At 51.3% G+C, this 24,342-nt stretch overlaps 1 protein-coding gene across 4 annotated transcripts in view; it reads left to right on the top strand.

Moving 5' to 3' along the window:
• The window catches only part of SNTG2 (syntrophin gamma 2), a 209,999-nt gene that overhangs the window by 84,354 nt on the left and 101,303 nt on the right, over positions 1–24,342 (top strand). For all 4 annotated transcript variants that reach the window (XM_036872351.1, XM_036872350.1, XM_036872349.1 and 1 more), the window contains exons 3-7: positions 408–464; positions 552–609; positions 10,290–10,333; positions 10,446–10,487; positions 20,925–21,012. In XM_036872351.1, the coding sequence (XP_036728246.1) occupies positions 408–464; positions 552–609; positions 10,290–10,333; positions 10,446–10,487; positions 20,925–21,012 (289 nt within the window). The remainder of the gene's footprint in view (positions 1–407; positions 465–551; positions 610–10,289; positions 10,334–10,445; positions 10,488–20,924; positions 21,013–24,342) is intronic.

The following is a 24,342-nucleotide window of genomic DNA, read 5'->3' as shown; positions in this document are numbered from 1 at the left end:
TGCAAAGGGAGCCCGTTTGGGGATTAGTGGAAAGACAGATTTTAGAAACAGAGCTGAGTGTGTGCTCTGCGGCCTCACCGTCTGTTACCTGGGGAACCAGGGCCGGTTTTTCCCTCAGGGGCCTCAATTCCTCAGACAAAATGGGGGTAAGATGACCCCAGCTTTGCAGGAATTTTGTGTAAAGAATGTACCTAATAGGGTCTGTTTTTATCAGTATCTTTGTTTCCGTGTAATACTGCAGATTGGAGATTTGAAGTGGTGCCATCACTGTAGTAATTAAGCAACGTCCCTTTGGAAGTATAAACAGTCACTAAAGTTTTAATTAAGAAGCTATGTATACATTTTGCATTCACTTTCTGATTGTGCATTTTAACCTAAACTGGGTTTGTTCTCTAAATTTTTTAAAGCACAGAACTGTTACGCTTCGCAGACAGCGCGTGGGAGGCTTGGGCCTGAGCGTAAAGGTATGAGCGCACTGGCTTTTCCTCAACACGCTTTTCCACGAAGGTCCCGCGCTGATCTCAACTGCGCCCCTGCTTCCTGTCTTCCAGGGCGGCGTGGAACACGGAGTCCCGGTCGTCATATCAAAGATATTCAAAGACCACGCAGGTAAAAGCCGCTGAGTGACTGTGAGCATGGCAGCAGTTTGGAAGACAGTGCATTATCTTAAAGGAGAAGATGGCAGCTGTGTGTGTTGCTTGGTTATCTGCCTGCCGTCTTATTTTGTAGCTGTCCGCTCTCCCATCCCTGGTGCCATGCGGCCCTTTTTCGTTTCCCCTGATCCCGTGAGCCCTTAAGAGAGATACTGACTCGCAGCGTGGTGTCAAGTCATCCCCAGGAGACACGGACACGGCAGCGGTTTGAGCTCTGGTTTCTCAGGAAAGACGAAGCACGGGGGGATGCAGTGTGCCCAGCGCCGGTGGTGACGAGGTGTCTCGTGTCACGTGGCATCACAGCCGCGAGCGGGAGGCCTCCACGGCGCTGGCGGTAGCTCGTGAATCGCTGACACAGTGAAGCGATGGCTTTGGGAGCAGATCAGTGTGTGCAGAAGTGAGGGTGGGGACGGGATTCCTTCTTGTAATGGGCAAGTGGAATGTTGTACAAACCAAGTGCAACAGTTGTACAATCAAGCACTGCAGTTGTGGAATCGAAAAGCTTGCAGGAGCTCAGAGGTCCCTGCGTTTAGAGTGAGGGTCTACGGGGAGAATGAGTCAATTCGTCACTGAACTCGGAGTGTTTAGTCATTTCTGCGAGGCCGTAGCCGTCTGGCTGGCTGATTAATACCTGAAGGAAGGATTGCTCAAATCCGCTTCTGCTCCTATAATCCTTGTGAACATTCTCAGTTCTTTTTCATAAGTAAAGTTTTAAATTTGTGGATGTGAATATAAGTTTCAGAGAAGAAAGGGAATAAGATTAAAATCAGAAAAGGATTTCATGCCCAGTTCAGGAAGAGCATCTGCCTTCTCTGCCGAGGAGGACGCGCACGGCGACGGGTGACAGGCTGCACCTTCCCCGGGGGCTGCGGGGCACACTGGGCTCCCGGCCCCCTCAGCAGAGTCCAGTCGTGCGGATACGACTGTCTCTTCTGAAACGGAGACTCTGCTCTGCAGCGTCTGGGACGCATCTCGAGCAGCTCAGACCCAGCGAGTCCCCAGACCAGGTCTTCATCGCCCCCTGCGTCTCCTGGCCCCTTGCCTCCCTCACCAGCAGGCCCTCCCCCTCCCTCTGGGGTCCTCTCCATCCGCTGCGGCCAGAGTTAAGGTGTTTCCCACCGATGTCTTCCTTTCTTCACCATGGGCTGCTTCTACACCCGAAACTCTTGCATTCAATGCTCAGTGAGCTGTGAGCTTTCAGGGACCCGGGCTTGGTGTAACTTAGTTCGTATGTTCAGGGTCTGGCTCAGGACGTGTGTCTTACAGGCAGGGAGCCCCTTGACTGAGCTGCTGCACACGTTGGCGTCAGGAGGGACCGTAGTGTGCGGGCGCCTGGGCTCCGGGAAGCTGGGCCACACACGGGAGGCGGGCGCACACGGCACTGGTAACCTGATAACCGTCACTCCAACCAGCAACCCAGCGAGTCAGGGTTTCTCCTGGGAGGCGAAGCGCTCAGGGGAGGTGACGGGAACTGGGGTCCCTACTGCTCCTCCGGGGGCCGCACCCTGCTTCGATCCCCTCCCTGAGGAGGGCAGGTGCCCAGCCGTCCCAGGAGGACAGCCCAGAGGTGGAGAGTCTCCCTCCAGCGCTCACCGTGGGGACCAGCGAGGTCGGCGGTCTGACGTCCACCTGGCGTTGCGTCTAGGAGTCAGGCGGCCGTGGACCTGGCGTTGCGTCTAGGAGTCAGGCGGCCGTGGACCTGGCGCTGCGTCTAGGAGTCAGGCGGCCGTGGACCGTTAGAGCAGAGCGGAGCGTAACCCGTTTATTCAGTCATTCATCCACTGACGGACCGGGCCGCCTTCAGCAGCCACCGTGCCGAGATTAGACTCTGGTCTGGGCATTCGGGGCGAACGCTGCCCGTTTTCTCCCACGTGCCCCGTGGGAGAAAACAGGCGGTAAAGGAACAGATCACAGTACACGTTCAGACAGTGCCAGCTGCTGTGAGGAAGATTAACCAGTGTTGGGGTGTGCAGAGGGATGCATAGAGCATCGCTACTTTTATAGGGCGCTCGGTGGGAATCCCCCTGTGGGCGACAGTTAAGCAAATATTTGAGTCGCCCAGAGTGAGGGTTGAGCAGGCCCGACGCGGCATCCTGGCCCCGCAGGGGAGGAAGGGGGACAGCTCGGTGCAGGGACGGGCGGGCTCGCTCAGAGGCAGGAAAGCCAGCGGGGCGGGGCGGCTGAGGCGGAGGCGAGGGGGGCGCGAGATGCGGGCGGAGCTGCAGCGGGTCCTCGGGCCTCGCGGGCCTGGGGCAGGACTTGGATTTTCTTTAGGAGGGAGAGGGGTCGTTTGAGGACTTCCCAAAGCAGCGTCATAAGATAGGTCTTACGTTAAAGAATCACTCGGGCTGCTGTTAGGAGAGTACGTTGCAGAGTCCGGGGCGAGTTAGGGCACCAGCAGAGAACTGGCCTTGGAGTCTTGGAGTCTTGAAGGAAAAGCCCCGTGAGGTCCTTGCCCAGCTGTGGCTTCACGCTCCTCGTTGCAGGGTCGCGTCTGGGTCAGGTCGTGGGGTCCCCCTCGCTGAGGGCAGGGAGGACCCCCATCTTGGCCGGGGAGCCGCGCGTCGTTCCTGGGTCCTCAGGCGTCACAGAGGCTCTCAGACGGCCTTGTGACCGTCCACCCGGAGACTCTGCTGGAGAAGCAGGTGATGGTCTCATCTTATCCCTGTGAGAGCTCGGCGCCCCGGCTGGGCTCTGGCCAAAGGCTCCGCCCGTCCAGGCCCTGCTGGTGGTCCGGGGTCCTGTTGTTTCCGAAGGATTCCAAGGGGCACAGAACTTGTTGCTGGGTTCTGTGTGAGGTCCGGCTCAGCTGCTGGGCCTGTCCGTTCTCAGGGGTGCGCCCTGCACACCTGCACTCCCGCTCCTGCGAGGTACTGAGCGCACCTGCCCAGGCCCAGCTGCTCCAGGGACAGACGTCCTCGTCCACCAGGGTGTCCCACCATGTACCCAGCAGGGCCCGTCACCAGGAATGCTATTAAAACCCCAGAACCACCAGGGGCCATAGGATTTAATGCCAGTCTAGAAAGGTCGCTGCCTAGGTTTTGTGTGAGTGTGGCGCCCATAGTGAGGACGCAGGCTCATGGCCTCTGTCCACACGCTTTGAGCTTAATTCTTCTGTGTGGCTCTTCCGTCCCCTTGCCCAGAAATCTCCCCTGACCCTCTGCTACTTACACGTTAAGTGCTCAGGCTGGACGTCTGAGCCCTTCTCCGTGTTACTGGTGATTCTGCAAACCCAGACGTGAGCCCTGCCCCCGTGTGAGGCCCGGCACCCCGGTGCCCCTCCCAGCCCCCGCCTTCATGCCCACAGGGAGCTCTGCTTCCAGCACACCCGACCTCGCCCGTGAGGCTGCACGCGTGCTCTGTGATGAATGCACGACAGGCACACACACACGTGCACACGTACACGCGCACTCACATAGGTGTGAGGTATCTAGAGTCAGACGCACATCTTCTTAATAACATTTTATGTTTCTGGAAAGCAAAAGCAGTGTTCGGCCGTTCTCCAATCCTCCTTTGAATCGTTGGTCACAGTGGCTTGCTGTTAGTAATTACCGCTTTGTACTTTATAAAAATAAGCAAGAGTGAGGAGTTTTTCTACAATTGAATGAAATTTAAATATATTATTTCTAATACTGCAAAAACTTAGAAACCCAAAACAAACTGTATATAGCAAATAAACGCTGAAGAGAAACATGGATGACAAAGAGGCTTAGAGTTAGAAATTGTCATCTTAACAGCAATTTCTTACATTGGAATAATGCTGTGTGACGTGGAAAGGACTTCCGTTTTCTTTTTTTTTTTTAACTTTTATTTTATATTGGAGTCTAGTTGATTAACAATGTTGTGTTAGTTTCAGGTGTACAACAAAGTGATTCAGTTATACATATACACGCATCTCTTCTTTTTCAAATTCTTTTCGTTTTCATTAGGTCTTCATGACTGGACAAGGCAGGTGTGGCTGGCTTTTCACACTCATAGGTCAGGGAACAGAGAAACGGTGGTTCGCCCAGTCTCACTCTGCCAGGAAAGGGAGGCTTGGTTATAAACCAGATTTTTCTGTCTCTGAATCCTGTTCTTCCTCCATACCGTGTCATCACATTATGTACTAGTAAAATCCGTTCACAGCCGAGGTTTAATTCAGTTATCGTCATAATGTTTCAGTAAGGATTTGGACAGGCAGGCCTGCACCCTGTGACAGGTTTGGTGCTTGTATTCAGGAGACAGATGAGACAATTAGAATATATCCAGAAAATTGAAATAAAAAGTAGGGAGGGGGGAAGTTTGTCCCATTAGGAGGGTAAAATGAATTAGGATCCTTTAGCCTTTTTTAAGGGGAACAGTCATCGTTACCTGCAGCTGGATGGTGGGGTCATAGGGACGTCTCTGTGACAGCTGAGTGTGGATGGAAATGGGGCGGCTGTGTCCCTTGTGAAGATGCTGCACGTTTGCACAGCATGACCGCTACTATCGTCCAAACACAGGTATCACCCCAGGGCGAGGGGACCAAGCCCGTGCCCAGGAGCTGCACGCTCACCCCGACAGGCACAGGGCCGGCGGGGGGAAACTGAGTGCAGGGGACCTCCGCCTTTTGAAGCCACGGCCTCGAGATCCGTCGAAACGGGACTCCTCACACTTGCTGAGCCAACTTCAGGGGGACGTCGGAGCTTCCTGGGGTGTGAGGTCCCCTGAGACCCCCCCACTTTTTATTTTTCTCTAGAATATTCACCTGTATTTGCTGTCTTACAGCCGTGAAATGCCGCCGTTATACAAGATTTGTGATTAACTTCTTTTCACATCTATGACATTTCATTAATTTGATTTTGCTGAATTCAGTGGAAAGCTTTATCTTCCCCTTTATCCTTGCATCCCTCTGGTTCCCTCTCCTCAATCTACACGTCAGCCCCTCATCTGCGTTAATTCTGAGGCCACGTGGCACCCCTCTCCTCTGTCTACACGTCAGCCCCTCATCTGTGTCAATTCTGAGGTCACGTGGCACCCCTCCCCTCCGTCTACACGTCAGCCCCTCATCTGCGTTAATTCTCAGGACATGTGGCACCCCTCCCCTCTGTCTACACGTCAGCCCCTCATCTGTGTCAATTCTGAGGCCACGTGGCACCCCTCCCCACTGCATAGTCCGAATACGTGGTCCAGGCTTAGGGAAGCAGAGGTTGCAGAGCCCGGGCGACCTTTTCAGAGAATGCGACTGTCTCACTGACTGTCCCACTGGTGTCTGGGGCTCAGACAGCGGGCCTTTGCCTCTGTCCGTGTTAACTGTGCGGCCCCCGACCCCAGCAGCAGGGCCTGCTGTTGCCCCATCTCATTTTTGTGCTGCAAAGGACACGGCTTTGGAAACGTAAGATCTGACACAAATATTCGGGCCGGTGTGTCTCACCAATAGTTGCTAACTTCTTTCTAGAGTCTGTTAATATTTAACAGAGTCCTAGTTTAGACGGTGTAGCCTGGATCCGACTGAATTTGTGTAGAAGTAGAGAGAAAGTCCTCTCACCTCAGGAAGAGATTGTGGAGCCGGATTTGGAATTTTTAGGTCAGGCTTTCCTGACCCTGCTTCCTAGAACAAACCAGAATCTGTTCCTTTTGCCTCAGGAGCTGGATATATAGGGTGAAGGGAGGCCCTTCCCACACCCTGGATCCAGATGGAAGTGCAGCTCCTTGAGTGAAGAATATTTCAGCATTCTTTCTCCTTCATTGTTAATGAATCAATGAAAAATGTGCTTTTAAAGCTATCAGAATAAGTAGAACTTGGAACAGACAGTAAATATTGACTTTGTAGCTGAATGAGGAATGTTGGAACCTGGACAAGACATACTAGATATGTCAGAATCTTGGAAGGATGCATGTTAAATGTTGCAGGTTTAATTTAAATTCCACGTGGGAAGAGCCTTCATCTTTGGTAGCTGATTGCTAAGCATGAAATGCAGCAGAGAATTTGGCTGCCAGGCTGCCAGCGTGTTCTTACTGCTGAAGGATCACTTGATGTTAAGATCAGAGGGAGGCAGGTTGGCAGCAAAGAATCCAGTTGCTATGGCTACAGAAGGTGTCTGAGAGGCTCTCCGTACAAGTCCTTTCTGTCCTGGACCCACTTTGTCGTTGCTCCTTGAATCCTCCTAATACCATCCACTGTGTCAGCTTCCACAGTTGAGGGCCATCCTGGAAGATGGAAGTACTTTTTAATTTTAATTTACAAGATACTTAGAAATGGCTGAAATATCTTGAATTACTTAAAGAATTTAACTACCCCCATTATCAATAACACATAACCTCCCAGGCCCCCTTGGAAGATGGGAAGAGAAACCTTGTTAGCACTTCCATGGACCAACATTTAATCCACACTGTCCTGTGAGGTAATAGGATAATCTCCCTGTGCAGGGGGGCAACGGAAGGTTGGAGAGGTCTAGGGGTGGAACCAGGGCAGAATTTGGAAGTGAATCCTGTGCCCCTGAGTCTGGTTCTGAGGCAGAGTAAGCGGCTGGCCCCTCAGGGTCTCCCCAGGGTGGGGTCAGCCCCGTGCCTCTTCCCACTGACCGCTCTGTGGTGACGACGTCCACACGTGTTGGGTTCTGGAGCTTCAAGGACTCAGTGCTTGTAAAGGATGATGAAGAGGGTTTTAGTCATTATTAATCCAGATGTTCAGTGCACATAAGACTTTTTAAGAAGTGTTATCATTTTCTAATACTACCCAGAAGTTTATGTGAATGAATATTTAACAGGCGTCTGAATTTTACAAAGACTAATTAATTTGCAAAAAGAATAGTTTCCGTTATAACACAATTGTATTGCAAACAATGACTAAATTTACACAGTCTCACATAACACTATAGTGATAGCGATTAATTTGACTTGAAAAGGCAAGTATAACAGAAATAGAAAATATCTAATTGTAGCTAGTTTGCATGTTTGAATATTTATGTGGGTTAAAATACATTGCACTGTATTTCCATTTTACATCCTGATGTAATGGCAAGATTACCACAGAAATAAACTAGAGCCACTTTTCAGCTGAAATCCCCAAACCTAGCTTAATCTCACCAAAGAGTTTATTTAGGAACATTAATTAAAATTTTAAATTAAAATCAAACTTCCATGGTTTTATTTTATCATCCATTTTACCACTTTTTAATTTGTTTCTTTAGGACTAAAAGTGTCCAACAAAGAGAAAACATTTCAAAGATTTAACTGGGAAGTCTTTTTAATTAGCTTTGCTTTAACGACAGAGACAGAGACAGACAAGAGACAGAGAGAGACAGAGACAGGCAGAGGGAGACAGAGAGACAGAGACAGAGAGACAGACAAGAGACAGAGAGAGACAGAGGCAGAGACAGAGACAGAGTGACAGAGGCAGAGAGAGACAGAAAGACACAGACAGAGGCAGAGAGAGACAGAAAGACACAGAGACAGAGGCAGAGAGAGACAGAAAGACACAGAGACAGAGGCAGAGAGAGAGACAGAAAGACACAGAGACAGAGGCAGAGAGAGACAGAAAGACACAGAGACAGAGGCAGAGAGAGACAGAAAGACACAGAGACAGAGGCAGAGAGAGACAGAAAGACACAGAGACAGAGGCAGAGATGGGGATTCTGAAAGGGCCCCCCTGTGGGGGAGTGTAGATCTCACCTAGTGGGTGATGGAGGTTTTCTGGGCAAAGGCTCAGTGTAAATGAGAACTTTATTAGTTACCTAAAACCATACCATTAAATTCATTAATATAAAGACTGTACTTTATTTTCAATGAAATTTAATACTAGTTAATGACTAGAACTAATATTAACAATTGACATTAAATATTTACCTGGAATTTAAAGAATTCCAGTGTTAATAACTCATTATTTGGTTTCCAATATTTAACCAATGACTTATAAATTAAAACAAATCTTGAGGAAGGCAAAAAAACCTGTGAAAATGTGTTTTCTGCAGGTCTCAGCCTGTCTCTAACCTGTGCTGCGGCTGGACCAGCCCTTGTGGCTCTCATTATGGTCGTACGATGCCTTCAGCAGTAGCCATGAGGGGACTGAAAAAATAAAAGTCCGTTGCCGACAGGACCTGGAAATCACACAGCACCCCTGGGTCACACAGCGAGATGCAGGCTGCCAGCAGAGCACACGAGGCCCGGGGTCCTGCTTTCACTGGGGTGGAGGCCGGGGCCTAGGGTTTCCCGGGATCGCCCTTTATTGGGGAATTTAAACATAAAGGTGGGAACTTACAGCACAGGAAGAGAAAACACAAGGGGCCAAATGGTCAGTTACTGAAATCAACCAAGGTCTCTGAAGTGCGGGGTCCTCGTTGCGGCGCAGGGGCGGGGGCCCTGGCTCTGTCTGCTGTGTGGCCTGCAGACTCGTCGAGGGGAGCAGAGCTGAAGTCGGGCACTTGTGTTACAAAGGAGAAAAAACAGCTGTCAGGGTTTACACTGCAAAATGCTTTACGTTTGGTGCGAATTCTTTCAGTCTTATTATTGAAAGGAGTCATCTCTCTGCCTCTGTGAAAATAGGAAAGTGAAGTGGAATAATGCTGTAGAGATTATACTCAAACTTTACAATACAAAGGTTTTCTTTCCTTTTCCTTTTAATATTCTGGGCACATTTTCTTTAATTAAAGCAGTCTATGTAAATGTGTTCCCAAGAAAGGGGAAAATGCTGAGTGGCTTCTGGGATTCCTATTTTATTGTCTGTGTCGACTTAATGAAAAATGGGGATCAGACTTTCCACACATGTAATGAAATCCTTCATTAGGAGGAAGTGACATTTGTGCTTCTCATTGAACAAGGCTCTGCGTTTACAAAGTAACTCTCTTAATGTGCTTAAAATTAGCTGAATGTTTAGCTTCAGGGGCCGGGCGAGGGGGGCGCTGGGGCTGTGCTGTTGGCGTTTCCCCACACCGTGTACACACGTGCACGCGTGCACACACAGACACACACGTGCTCACGTTCTCACACGTCACACATGCGAGCATGTGCACACACATATGCACACGTTCACCCACAGAGACTCCTGCATGCACACACATCCACACACACGCACACATGTGCACACATACCACACAATGCACACGTGCACACACATACCCACACACATGCACATGTGTGCACACACGTACCCACACTCACACATGCACACGTGTGTGCACGCATACCACACACGTGCACACGTGTGTGCTCACATACCCACACTCACATGCACATGTGTGTGCACACATACCACACATGCACACACGTGCACACACACCACACACATGCACACGTGTGCACACACATACCACACACATGCACACGTGTGCACACACATACCCACACTCACAATGCACACGTGTGCACACACACTCACACTCACATCTGCACACCCACACTCACACATGCACATGTGTGCACACACATACCCACACTCACGTGCACACGTGCGTGCACACGTACCCACACTCACACATGCACACGTGTGCGCACGCATACCACACACATGCACACGTGTGCACACACATACCCACACTCACAATGCACACGTGTGCACACACTCACACCTGCACACACACAATGCCAGGTGCTGCAGACTCTAACCCTAAAGCACTGCCAGGAGGGGCACGATGTCTCTGAACCTCTCTTAACACTGTTGCCCCTTTTGCGACCCTGCAGCCCACCAGACAGGGATGTTATTCGTAGGGGACGCCCTCCTCCAGGTCAGTATCTTAAACTTCAGTCCTTAGCTCTGTTGCATGTTAGTTCATGTTAGTTTTGAATTGAGACTCATCAATTATTATCCTCAAAATTCTTAATTTGTCATCTTTTCAGGTTAATGGCATTAATGTAGAAAATGCAACCCACGAAGAAGTGGTAAGTGTTTGATATTTTACGGTTTTTGTTCTTTATTATTTATTATTTATTACTCTTAATTCTCATTATTTTTTTCTCTGAAAGTTTATTTCACGAGTGTATTCATAGACACAGAGCTTTAGAAAAGCTTAGAAAGTTTAGGAAGTCGTGTTTCGAAGGGGCCTCTGTGCCACGTCCCTTCACAATCCACACGTCATGGGTCCTCTCCGATGCTGTAAAAGGTAGATTTGGTGGCTGCTATTTTAAAGATGGGAGGGTTGAAATTCGGGGAGTGGGGACCCCGCCCGGTGACCCGAGTGGAGCCTGTGAGGGTCCGCACACCGGCCCCCTCTGGCTTTGTGTGCTCATCGCCTTGGAGGACGTCTCGGGACGCTCACCTCTGGTGTGTGTCTGGGATGCTGGCCCGTGGACATGGGGATCACAGGCTCTGCCCCAGCGCCCCTTTCCGGACATGAACCTTGCCCAAGGTCAGGTCAGGCTCCAACACAGCATATTAGTAGGTCGTTAACTAGGTGAAGAATCACTTTAACTTGCTCCAGGAACAGAGGAAAGATTTGCAGGTGGGATGATGTGTTTCTTGGTCTCAAGGGACTTGTAGTTTTAGGTTTAGGTTCAAATGGATGATGTGCTCTCATCTATTTACTTCCTAAACTTAACATTTGGGTTAGTTTTCAATCTCTGCAAAAGTTTGCTTTCTTAAGGTGAGAAAATACATAGTAATTCAAAAAGAGACAGTGTACACCTAGGTAACTTTATCCCAGCCCAGGGAAAGTAAAAAGCATTCATCTGAAAAGAAAGACTTTTAATTTAAGTAAATGATGTGTAAAGCTTATAAATGGAGCTGTTCCAATATTTGACTGATACAAATATACTTTTTGGACCAAATTATCAAATTACAAGTCTACAGTCTTATGTGACACAAAAGCCATGATTGGAGCACTGCTAATGACATACAATCTCAGCTTTTCAGACTTATGAAGTTCATAAAAATATTAAATTTGTAAAAGACCTCATAAATCACAGTTTCACACTGTGAAACTCATTTTTCAGAGTAAATTCTAGATTCACTTAATCCTAAAAGAAAAAAAGTCAGTTCTGCTCCACACAAAAGATCCACAAAATGAGCCTCATACTGTATATTGTCTCCTGCTTTGGAAAAGTTGTACTGCTTTCGGGCGACAAAAATGTGTTTATTTCCCTCTTTTTAATACACCGTGTGTCCTCATCCACATCAACATGTAATATCGTAGCTGACGTGGCAGAGAGTAAACTTTCCATAATTTTATTGGGCAAATTCTGAGACATCTCACTATTCAGAGAGGAAGGAAAAATGATGTTTGGAAATCACTCAGTCTCACCTGTGTGCAGAGGTTAGTGATGCCTGGGGGGAAGGTGGCGCGGGGGCAGCTGGTCCCCCTGTGGGACCCCCAGGCCCTCACGTATGGCAGGAGACCTGGCAGCAGAGTCCCCACAGCAGAACCCAGACCGATGTCCAGTGAGAGTCAGCGCAGGGTCAGTGCTCCGTCCTGAAGGGTCTCAGAACGAGAAACATTACGGAACTTCATTTTTATGCAACATGCTCAGAATTTTTTTTAAAAATCTCAAATGTTAAATTAACTTCGAGTCCAGAATGGCAGGCCAGGGTTTTAAGTCCCATGAAAACCATTGATTACAAACTGCCCTAACTGATAGAACGTCACAGACTTGTGTTCTGAGGCCTCCTTTTCGGGTCGAAATGAGTCCTTTTTATACACGTTTTATTCATGCACAGCAGCTTGGCTGTCACTAAGGTCTCAGGACAGAGTCTGAGTTCTGGTGATTCTGAACTCGAGAACCCTTAGAAATAAAGTCTTCACTTGTGTTTAAAAAATGGTAGAAATGGAACCTTCCAGGCCACTGTTCCAAGCGGCAGCCAGGCCGTCACCCCCCAGAACCCCCGCTCACGGCATCTCGTGGGCCGTCACTCGGCAGCTGCAGCTGCGTTTGGTGGAAGGCGTCCTGAGGGAGCTGAGGCCGGTCGCCGGTTTCTCCAGGTCGCTTGGCAAGTACGTGTGGCCCCTCCTTCCCCTGAGTACCGCAGCACCCGGCAGGCGTCAGCAAGGCCTCTGCCCTCAAGGATGAGCCTGCTCTCGGGCCCTGGGCCGTCCAGGCTTCCTCCTCCCCACAGCAGCCGACTGACTCCCGGCCCCCCACCTCCTCACATCTTCCCTCCTTGGGCAATGGTCACCTTCTCTCAGTCTCTGCTCACATGAGAAACTGTCCCGAACACAGGAGGTTAAGGCAGCCCTTCCATCTTGTTGGAAGGAGCCTAAGTGCTATGGAAAGAAACAGGCTGAAATAAGTAGGTTAGGTAGAGGGAAGATCGATGGATAGAAGGTAGGTAGATAGGTAGATAGACAGGTAGACAGATAGATAGATAGACAGATAGCTGATAGAACAGGGGTGGATGGGTGAATGGATAGAAAAATAGACATAGAGATAACCGACCAACAGTATTTTCTCGTGCATGAGTTGGAAAACTGTTCAGAGACGTGATTCTCAACCCCGCTGTGCACAAGAATCACCTGACACCCGCAGAGGTTTCAGCAGGTGGCTTTGGTTCAGCATCACTCTTCCCTAATTCCCGGGCCTCGAAACTAGCAGGGTTCAAAGTCATTGGAATGGGCAGCTACACTCCCAGGAAAGTCACCGGTGTGCTTTGTGGGGCTTCGTTGGTGCAGTAGCACCAGGGACAGGGGAGTCTGGCTCTTGTTCACGTGCTCACTTCCTCCCCGGGGGCCCGGTCCAGGCCGGCCTTGTATAAACTGCTGCCCTTGGTAGCAGAGATGCATGTGTCCAGCCCCTATGGCCTTGGGAGACAGAGGACACTCAGACTCTGACAGACGGGACTCTGTTGTAGCGTTGACCACGGTCGAGCATCCAGACCCTACCTGAGCCCAGTAACCAGGTAGGAGCTTTTCCACGAGGAGAGCAAACACAAAGGGATGTGTGTGATTATCCCGCTAGCCTCCTCCAGACGCCACCTAGAATCCCATCTGCCACGGACACTTCCGGCGCCTGGGGTCTTCGGGCGGCGGGCCCGGGCGGCAAGGCGCCTGCCCGGGGCAGCGTGGATATAGTGCAGAGCCGTCTCCGTGTCTGTGGCACGACGGACCGTGAGGTGCGTGGGAAGAGCAGCGTGTCCAGCCGTGGGCCGCGCCCCCATCGGGATCCAAGCCAACCGCCCGCGGGCCTTGCCGTCTTGGCAGCAGGGGCTCTCCTGCGGCAACTCGTTCTCATGTCACAGGTGCCAGGCCCAGCCCCCGTCTGTCTCTGGGGCCACTTCCCGCTCTGGCACTTCGCGTCTTCACAGACTCTCTAGGGGGTGGCCTCGTGTCCCCGCAAGTTGAATACACACAATGTCACGATGCAGCTGACCAGCCGGGGGCCACGAGGGCTGGTGAGATGCTGGGGGCGGGGTGACAGAAAGACGGACGCCCGGCCTGGCCCGGATGCAGGTCAGGGTCCACTACTGCCGCCGCTTCTGCTGGCGTTTGCTGACAGCCAGAACCTCCAGGAAAGGGAAGCGTTGGCCGTGTCTGTGGTTGTAACCCAGGTACCAGGAACGTGTTCCATTTGTTCTGGGAAGGAGAACGCATCTGGAGCCATGGTTGTCGTTGTAGTTCTGTGTGTTTATACTTACAATAAAGTACGGGTGTTACTGGCAACTCACGTGCTTTCTGCCGGGGCCAAGTACCTAAGTTGGCTGGCGGGGTGGAGGAGGCCGCGTCTTCCAGGTCTTCCATGCAGCACGGCTGTGGTTTCCTGTTTGACCCCAGAGAAGCAGTTCTGGGGGTTCCCACTTGACCCTTCTCGCCTGATAGGCCTGAGTCAGGAAACTAGCCTGGAGATTCTACCAGTTAGGGAATATGTCTGTTCAATACTCTCTTCAGGGAAGGGAAAGAGAACCACAGGACGTGTTAGGGACAGATGTCAGGTGGGTCCAAGGCGAAGGACACCGGTCACCTGGTCGACCTCAGCATCCTGTTCTGACTCGTGGACCAGGGCAGGTGTTGGGTGTCCAGGCGTCAGCGCAGACCCGGCGTCTGGAAGCGTTGCTCTCACAGAGCTGTCACTGGTTCCGCATGTCCTTGTATAGAGGATGGGGGGATATTTGCAGAGAAAATGTTTGGCAGTCTTTCTGCAAATGGACTTAGACTCTCCTTTATTCAAGGGATGGTGAAACTATGAATCAGCTCGGTTCTCAGCACTGATGGAGAATCTACGGCTCTGTGTAGTGATAACAGGTCAGGTCTCTGCCAGCCTGGTGGAGACAGTTATCACTTGCGCAGATCAATTAGAGCTGGAATATATTCCTCATCTATTGATATTTCAGTCCTCAGGGCTCCACGATCAATCAGTCAACAACACACCCTCAGCCCTCCTGCCCATCACGGGAACCAGACCACCTGTGCTGGTGGTTACCTGCCGCTGCCTCTGTGGCTCTGCCGTCCAGGGTCCTGTTGTCTCTTTCAGATTCAGGAAACCAGTGTCAGTGGAAGCATAGCCGGTTACCACTTCCAGGTCTGAAGCAGTCCTCTGGCTCCTGTAAATAGGCTTCATGTGAATACAAACATGGGGTTCAAATATTGAAAGAATCCTGGCAAAGCGAAGAATACACGCTAAAATTATATATAATATATAAAATGTAAAAAATATATATTAAGAATGAATAAATGCATATGTTAAGTTTAGTTTGTCTAATAATGTAGTGTGTTTAGGCAGAAGTGAGTGAATTCATTTTCCAAAGGAGAGAACAGTGTGGCTCTGTCTCTGTTCAGGTAAAAGGTGTTTCCCGACTCCTGGGAGGACTCGCTCCTGCCCTCAGACCAGGGCGGCAGTCCTCCGGGCCCGGAAGAATGCGGAGGGTGCAGTCCAGGCGAGAGGGCTCACGGGTCGTTCGATGAGGGGGTGAAGTCGCTCACTCGCCTGAAGCAGTTCTCTCCAGAACCGCACAGGAGTGAGTGCCTTGAGCTCCCTTGCCAGCCAGCAGGACGGGCACCTCGGCCGTCAGACACCAGGCAGCTCACCTCCCCGTGGCGCTCGGGCTGTGAGTGGGGTCGACGCTGGCTGCGGGGGCCTCAGCTCCATGAACTGCTGTGCTTTGTCTCAGGAAACCTTCCTGCTCACTGTGGCTGTCAGTACGGACGCTGAAATCATTTACAGCAAAATAGCCTCTATGTTCACAGTGTCCTGATTCTACAAATGAAGCATTTGAAAATTCATATAGCAAAGAGGCAAAACACTGTTGAGAAGACACTGAGCTGCATGCGGTTCGCCATGCCAAGCAGCTGGGAGGATCCCTGGGTTCTTACCACAGGCACTGCCACCTGCCGCTGGGGGCAGAGGGTGTGTTCAGGGTGATGGCCGGGCCCCTGTGTGTCTGCAGAGAAGGGCCCGGACGCAGATGGGCAGGCGGGGGAGGCCTGATGAGCCTCGGGGCCCACGTCGAAGGGCCTGTTCCCGGGAACCTGTCCGTGAGTGCAGAGTGGACCAGCCCAGGGGTCGCTGGTCACCGTCAGGTAGAAGCACACTCAGACGGGGGTGAAGGCACGTGTGCAGCCAGGGCTCTGGGGGCGGATCTGGGGATTTAGTGCAATAAAGAGGTAGTGAAGGCATCGGCACCACGAGGGCCGGGAGGGCGGAAGTTACCGGCAGGCGGTAGGTCTCGGTGGGACCAGGGAATACGTCCGTGGAGCTGGAGGTGAGAAGGACAGGCGTGGGTGTCGGGGCTTGGCGCAGAGCATGGAGGCAGCGGTCCAGACGTCGACAGTGGTGGTGTTAATGAGGGGGGTCGGGGGGGGAACCAACCCCACAGGTGACGGCCAAGGGGCCAGCGGGCCGGCGGGTGCGAGTGTGTGTGTGTGTGTGTGTGTGTGTGTGTGTGTGTGTGAGATGGGGTGTGAGCCTCTGTGTGTGTGTGAGCCTGTGTGTGTGTGTGTGTGTGATCCTATGTGTATGTATGTGAGCCTATGTATTTGTATGTGAGTGTGTGTGTGAGCCTGTGTGTATGTATGTGTGTGTGAGCCTATGTATTTGTGAGTGTGTGTGTGAGCCTCTGTATTTGTGTGTGTGTGTGAGCCTCTGTATTTGTGTGTGTGTGAGCCTATGTGTTTGTATGTGAGTGTGTGTGTGTGTGTGAGCCTATGTATTTGTATGTGTGTGTGTGATCCTGTGTATTTGTATGTGAGTGTGTGTGAGGGGGTGTGAGCCTGTGCATATTTGTCCCACATAAAACCCACATTCTCTTGAGAGCACGTGGAACATTCACAGCAATTGTTCAGGCCACAAAGGAAGCCAAGAATAAGCATAATATAGGTTATGTCCTCTAAGCAAAATGAAAACTGCTTTTAAAAATTTTCCACATATCTGGAAACTATAAAAATAGTTACACTTGTATAAAAAGAAAAGCTAAAGGAAAAAATACAGACATGAACAATGTTGAAACACTTCATATAGAAATTATGGGAAACAACTAAGTAATGCTTAGGGGAAGATTAACAGTTTTTAAGTATGTTCATTAGAAAGCAAGGAGGTAAACAAAAAAGCGCCATTTTTTACCTCAAAAGTTTGAAGAAAGAGCAACAGAGTGACCCACAAGGGTAAAGAAGGAAATAATAAAGATGAAAGTGCACATTTTAAAGAATCACAAAATGTAGAGGACAAGCAAAAGAGACATTCAAAATACCGAAAGTTTATCCCAAGTTTGCTCGTGTAATAATACAGGACAGAGAGGCTCTGAAAAGAATTCTAGAAATATTAGTGAAGGTGCAGGTTGGGCTAGTGATGCAGGGGGTTGTGACCCTGTCAGCAGAGACATGCGGGTGGAGGACAGAGGGGGATTCATCCCTGGACATTCGTGAAGTGCAGCCCACCACCCGTGTGAAGGAGCAGGACGGGTCTATGTGCTGACGTGGGGTGAACTGCAGATTCGATTTTAGGCAAAGAGAGTGATTCGTCTAATGGACATGGTTCCATTGACGTGAAAACAGGGCCAAAGAAGTGGACAGACAGTACACGTGGTGTAGTGTGCTTTCCTGCATGTGCCTCTTTGTTCCCACGTGGTCATGTACCTACACGTGTGGGCACGGGGCCAAAAGGCACACAAATTGTGAATTCTGCTAGATGTCACCAAAATGCCCTCAAGAGAGAAGGCGTTCTCGCAAATGCGTAGACGATCTCTGGAAGGACACACAAGATACACCAGTAGCCGTGTGTCTGAGGTGTCCATCCAGGGCTCTGGCATGTGAAAGACACCCATCCTTTCATCGTGTATCTGTTTGTTACTTCCTATTCTAAAATATCCAGTCATCATATTTCAGTTACAACATTTTAAAGCTGCGCTGGCTCCTCAGTCATAACCATATGGGATGATTTCTTCACTCCCTGGAAGGCGTCCCAGGTGAGGCAACTTTGGAGACTCCCTGGAGAAACTCCTCTGAGGCCGCAAGGCTGCCAGCCCCTGTCCTGGACCAAGTGTCTGTGCCCCAGATTCACAGGTTGGAGCAGTAACACCCGGGTGATGACGTCAGGAGGAGGAGCCTTTCGGAGGAGAATCCAGGGAGATGCGGTCATGAGGGTGGGGCCCCGTCCAGTAGGATTAGCGTCCGTGTAAGGGGGGGACGCCAGAGCTCGCTCTGTGCCCTGTGAGGACACAGCGAGAAGGTGGCCATCTGCAGCTAGGATGAGGGCCCTCACCAGAGCCCTGACCCGGCCGGCACCCTGACCGTGGGCTCTGCCTCAGAACTGTGGCAGAGAGTGTCTGTCGTCCAAGCCCCAGCCTGTGGCTTTTTGTTGTGGCAGCTCACGTAGTTTACCTGAGACACCCAGCAGTTTAAATGGCTCGAGCGGCATTTTAAAAGCTTGGGGAAGATTCATACGAGAGTTGAATCCTTCCTAAAAAAGAAATATGTCTGACTCACCGTTAAAACTCGGCGGCCCAGCAGGTGAGTCAGAGGTGGGAAATCGGAACCTGCACCTACTTTGTCAGAGCAGAGCAGACGTGCCCGGTGACGGGGACGCAGGCGGGAAGGTGCCGGAATTGCTGGTCTTAAATAGATGCAAAAGCAAGTCTGTGTCTCTCTGAGGCGGAGCAGGGGCCCCACCATCCAGAGCCGAGCGTGGAGTCAGGCTCCCTTCCGACATCCGTCAGTCCGAAGGTCGTGGTCTGAAGGGCAGACATAGCTTTGAGGTCATTCGTTGAATTTGGAGGCATTAATGGTCAGTAGTCAAAATATTTTTTTGCAGACAACACATACATACTTTGAACTAAATTGAAAAAAAAGAAACTGGTGATGAAGTAAAACCTTTGCCTTGTCCAAGCATTTCAGAGTCTGGAAGCATCAAGGCAAGGTAGACACTTGGGATTTGAAAAATAATAATACGTTGAAGTTAAGCCCACTCTTTAATCAAAGGTGCACCTGCCTCATGCTTTACTGTTGTTCTCGGATAAAATTAACTTGTCCAAAGTGATGTTTCTTCAAGGGCCTGGGGAACAATGCTGAAGGACTGAGCCGTGTAAATATGTGAGCGAGTCTTTTGGGGGCTAATTAGCCTTTATTAGATAGATTTTAATGCCTTAAACTCCATTTTATCTCCAGGAAAACTTGTAAAGTTGTTAAATATATGCTCACTTATTGAGGTAGGGGTGCGTGTGTGTGCGTGTGCGTGTGCACACGTGGGCAGACCCACATAACAGAAGCAGCGGGAGAACTTGACCGCAGAGAGGGGCACACATCTCAGGCTCGTGCTGTCCAGGTGACACCCTGGTCTTGAATTTAAAGCTCCATGAGCCCCCAGGACGAGGCAGCTTCTTTGGCGGCCGTCGCCTACTCAGGTGTGACCCACACCCTCGCGGCAGGCACATCCGGAGAGGACGGCGCTGCAGCTCGGGGTCCCTTCGATGCAGGAGGAGAGGGCGCAGTGACACCACGGTTTTGTCAGACCCGGCCTGGGTCGCCCTCGGAGGAGGAGGCGCGTGGGCGCCGTTGCCCTTGACGGCCTGGAGGAGCTGAGGCGATGGCTGTTGTCTCTGGGGCCTCGGGCCGGCCGGAGGGTGGTCCCAGCTGGGCCCAGCTGTTGAGTCGTCCGAGCAGAATGTCCGTCCCGTGGCCGCGTTGCTGGGTTTGGTGGGAGGCTTTGAGCCCTCCCCTTCTCCCTGCCTGGGCGGCAGCCCTGACTTCGGGAAGACAGACCCTGGGGCGTTTCATCCCGTGTCTGCACCTGCACCCACCCAGCAGGAGACGAGGGGGCTTCGGGAAGGGGCGCCGGGGTAGGCCCACCTCAGGGTTCCCAGGGCACCCGCCTGGTGAGGCGTGAAATGGAGAAAAGGCCTCAGGGTCACGAGATTTGATACATGGAAAAGACACTACGGCGCCCATGGCACAGGAGGCTGTGGACGCAGGGCCTCGGGGAGAGGAGGACAGACGGATGCTCGATGAGCCAGGGGCGCCCCTTCGCGTCGGCTGACCCGGGAGGACAGACGGATGCTCGATGAGCCAGGGGCGCCCCTTCGCGTCGGCTGACCCGGGAGGACAGACGGATGCTCGATGAGCCAGGGGCGCCCCTTCGCGTCGGCTGACCCGGGCTGGGGCGTTTGGCGGGTTTCACGGGCCGAGGCAAAGGGGAGGAGCTCCGGCTCGGGGGACACGGAGAACGTCCCCGGGGTGACGGGAAAGGCGTTTCTGTGGCTCTCCAGGCAGAAGCAGCTCGTCAGCAGGGGCGTGTTCAGGGGAGGGCCGGGGCCGCGTGGACGCATCGCACGCGTTCCCGATGGGACGCTGGGGGCGCGCACACGTACAGCTTCTTACTCCGGGCTTTGGCTAATGTGTGTGAATCACGTTTGCTTAAACGAGGCAAATGTTGAGCGTTAAAAGCTGACCCTAGAGCTAAAGGAATGAGCTCTTTGGGTTACAGGGGAAGGGCCTGAACCGTGGCGATGGTGGCACTGCCGCCGAGAAGGGCGAAGTGATGCCCGTTGATTTCTCCAAAACTAAAATGTCGTTTAAACTTCGAAGCTCATATTTTCGGTTTGCAGTGTCACACTTAACCAGCTGGCGTGTGTCGCCAGTGTCTGAAATTTGTCCGTTTGCGCTCCACGCGGGTTTCTCACATGACTTGAGTTTCCGGGATGGCGTGGGTAGAGTGTGCAGGGAGCCTGGCCTCAAACCTCTGCTGACGTGTGAACATGTGTGTAGCTGAGGTGCCGGAGTCCTGTACCTGGGGACATACAGCCATCCTTTTGTTATGGCAGGTAAGGCTTGCAGGGCTTTCAGAGTTTCAAAGGTAATCACAAACACTGAATTCTCGGGAGACAGGCGAGACGTGTAGGGATTTATTTCTATTTCTGTGCTGGTCGCTTTGTGATGGTAAAGTAGCTGTCTTTTGTCACATTGACAGGTGCATCTTTTGAGAAATGCTGGCGATGAAGTGACCGTCACTGTCGAGTATCTCAGGGAAGCACCATCATTTCTGAAGCTCCCATTAGGTAAGGGGGAGGGGAGAAGTTCAAGGGTGCCAGGCAGCACATTGTTTATCCAAACGATATGTCACTGGCAGGAGTGTAGATCGTTTCCTGGGCTCATATTCCGAGAGAGGAAAGACGCGGAGAGTGCCTCAGCATTGCATGTTCCGAAGACGTCCTACCCTTCAATCCGTCCATAGACTTTTTTTCTTTTTAATTTATTTTTATTTATGGCTGTGTTGGGTCTTCGTTTCTGTGCAAGGGCTTTCTCTAGTTGTGGCAAGAGGGGGCCACTCTTCATCGTGGTGCGCGGGCCTCTCACTATCGCGGCCTCTCTTGTTGCGGAGCACAGGCTCCAGACGCGCAGGCTCAGTAATTGTGGCTCATGGGCCCAGTTGCTCCGCGGCATGTGGGATCTTCCCAGACCAGGGCTCGAACCCGTGTCCCCTGCATTGGCAGGCAGATTCTCAACCACTGCGCCACCAGGGAAGCCCTGTCCACAGACTTTTTAGAAGAGGGCGTCCCCAGACGGCCCTTTGTCAATGAATTAACTAAGTTGCCTTCCTCAGATCGCCTCACCGTGACTGTATTTACCTACACACGCACATTGCACACATCTAGGAACAAAGTTTGTATTTAAGATATCTATGTTGACATGAGAAATATTTAATGTAAAAGAGGAAAGAACAGTAAATCTGCACCGTGATGTGTCACCGTCACCCATGTTTTCCTGCAGAGCTTGTAATTCTCTACTATACCTGATGTGATCCAGCAGGGAAGTGAATCAAAACAGGTATTATGACTGATTCTACTCAGGCGCATGGCTTTACAGAATTTATGAAGTTACCGTCCTTCCTTGATGTAGCGGCAGGGCCTCTGTTGGGTGCTGCCCTTGGAACCAGAGGGGCTGTGGGCTGAGGTCGGGCCCAGGGGCTGCAGCTCTGCTGGCGGCTCAGCGCCGTCCAGGCTCACGGGCACGCGGGGCCCCTCTCCTCTCTTTTCCCTTCTTTCTCCGGCTTTTTCTCTCACATGAAGGAACAGCTTCTCTCTCCTGGGCTGACCTTATGGCTGGTATCTTCTCTCTCTTTTCCATCGTTCCCCTGTTCTCGGAGCCTCTGCTGCCACCCCCGGGCCTGGCCCAGCTCTCTGGGGCCACGACAGCTGCCGAGACCCGATCTCACCTTCGAATCCACGGTCACAAAAAGGGCCATTGAACTTCTGGCCCTGCTCCGCATCCATCTTCCTGAGTAACCGAGCACATCGGTTTCAGCAGCGCGATTTTTGTCCCCATCAGACCTCAACCTGGAAACCACGCTGCTCACCGATCTAAGGAAAACTGGCAATCCCCCCACGGGTGTGAAACTACATCAGTAGGATTCATCACACGTCCTGACTTCTGAAAAGACCAACGTGAGAAATCAGGCCACAGGTTCAAAGAGAAATAAATGCTGTACACAGCACAAGAGTTTACTGGGGTTTCACAGTCATTCTTCCAGAAGAGGGTAAAAGGCCCACGGACAGCCAATCCCAAGCGTCCGCCTGGAGCCCAGGTGTTTGGCGCGTGTGCGTTTACAGCACCGTGTAGCCTAGGGGGGCGTGTGCACGGCCCTGCCTGGACATCCCTCCGGCGGGCACCTCTGTGTGTAGAAAGCTGCGCTCACCTGACGGTGTGTCCGGGAGGGCACAGGAGGCGGGAGGGGTCTCCTCTGGAGACAGTCACTGCCAACTTTGATTATTTTGCATAGATTCAGACTCTTAGACTTTTTATGAGATAGAATTCACATAACATAAAATTCACCATTTTAAGGCGCGTGCTTCGGCAGTTTTAATTTTTCACTGTGCTGTGCAGCCATCACCACTACCCCATTCCAGAATATTTCCATCACCCCAAAAAGGAACTTTGTACCAATCATCCCCTCCCCCAGCCCCTGGAAACCATGAATCCACTTTCTGTCCCCGTGGATTTGCCTGTTCTGGACGCTTCGCGTAACTGGGGCCGTGCAGTGTGGGGCCTTTCGTGTCGGCTTTCTTCACTCGGTATGTTTCCCAGATTCATCCACGTGGTACCCCTTGTGCAGGTGTTTCATTCCTTGTTTTAACTGAATAATTTCCATTATTTGGAGAGACCGTGTTTTGTTTCTGTCTTCATCAGCCGACGGGCAGGTGGCTTGTTTCCACCTGGGGACCGTTGTGGCAATGCCGGTGTGAGCGTTCATGTACAGGTCTACGTGGACGTGTTTTCAGTTCTCCCGGCCACACACCTGCGAGTGGAGGTGCTGTGTCATATGGCAAGTCTGGGTCGGATTGTTGAGGACCTGCCACGCTGCCTCCACGGCAGCTGCACCATCTCACGCCCCACCAGCCCTGCACGAGGTCAGCGTAGCTCCTGTAGATCACAGCTCATTTTTTTAGGTTAGGTGTTTTTGTAAATACTCATTGAAACTATTTGTGTTGTATTCTTTTCCAGGAGTTGTTTTTTGACACTATTTTTATTATTAATAATTATTGACACTGATTTTTTTAAAATAACGGGTTTAAGTAGTGATAAGCAGAAAAAAATATTACAATGTTCAGATTTCTCTTTGGGGATGTAGATGAAAAGATGCTCATTCACCAGCAGTGAGTTGATAGAAACCTAGAGCGCGTGAATGACTGTCAGGTTACAATCCACTCACTCACTCACTCAGCCTCCCCTCGGGGTTGATTTGGCAGAGTTGGTCCCTCCAGTGAGAGCATCTGGAGAATGAAGGAAATTAGGAATATTTTGATTTCGCTCCCAAGTCACTGATGAGCTAGTTATGGAAGTAACACACATGCCACCAGGAAGGAGCTGCAGATAGAAGATGCAGTAAGAAGTCGGTAGAGGTGCTGGCAGAACGGACTCTGGGCCCAGAAGCAGTTCTGTGTGTGGGGAGCTGGTCGCAGGATGCTTGGAGGGTTAGGAGAACGGGAAGGCAGCTGGGTGCTCAGATGCAGTGAGAACTCTGTTCAAGCAGAGTTAAGTTGTTGTCATGTTCTCAGGCCCTCTTGGAGCTGTTCAGTCCATTCCTCCGCCTGCAGGGACGCGGTGTGGAGTGTTTTACAGACGTGTCGGGCCTCACAGGCGCTCTGGACACGGGGGTGGGAGTGGGTGCACAGAAGTGCATCCCTCGGATTCCACATCAGCTTCACGTGCTTCTTTCCTCAGGAGTGAGGAAGCGGGAAGCATTGCCTACTTGTTACGACTGGTCCTGCTGCCGGGCCGGCCTCAGTGTTTCTCTCCCCTCCCCAAGCACCCAGGTGGCCTGTAACAGGCCCTGGATTTTGCTCAGGGGTCTGTAAGGGTCTCCTTTCCTGTATTTCCCAGATGCTTCT

Source organism: Balaenoptera musculus, chromosome 13 (assembly GCF_009873245.2).
Source record: "Balaenoptera musculus isolate JJ_BM4_2016_0621 chromosome 13, mBalMus1.pri.v3, whole genome shotgun sequence".
Classification (NCBI taxonomy): domain Eukaryota; kingdom Metazoa; phylum Chordata; class Mammalia; order Artiodactyla; family Balaenopteridae; genus Balaenoptera; species Balaenoptera musculus.
Note: the sequence above shows the minus strand (reverse complement) of the source record. Positions and strands in the feature narration are given on the sequence as shown.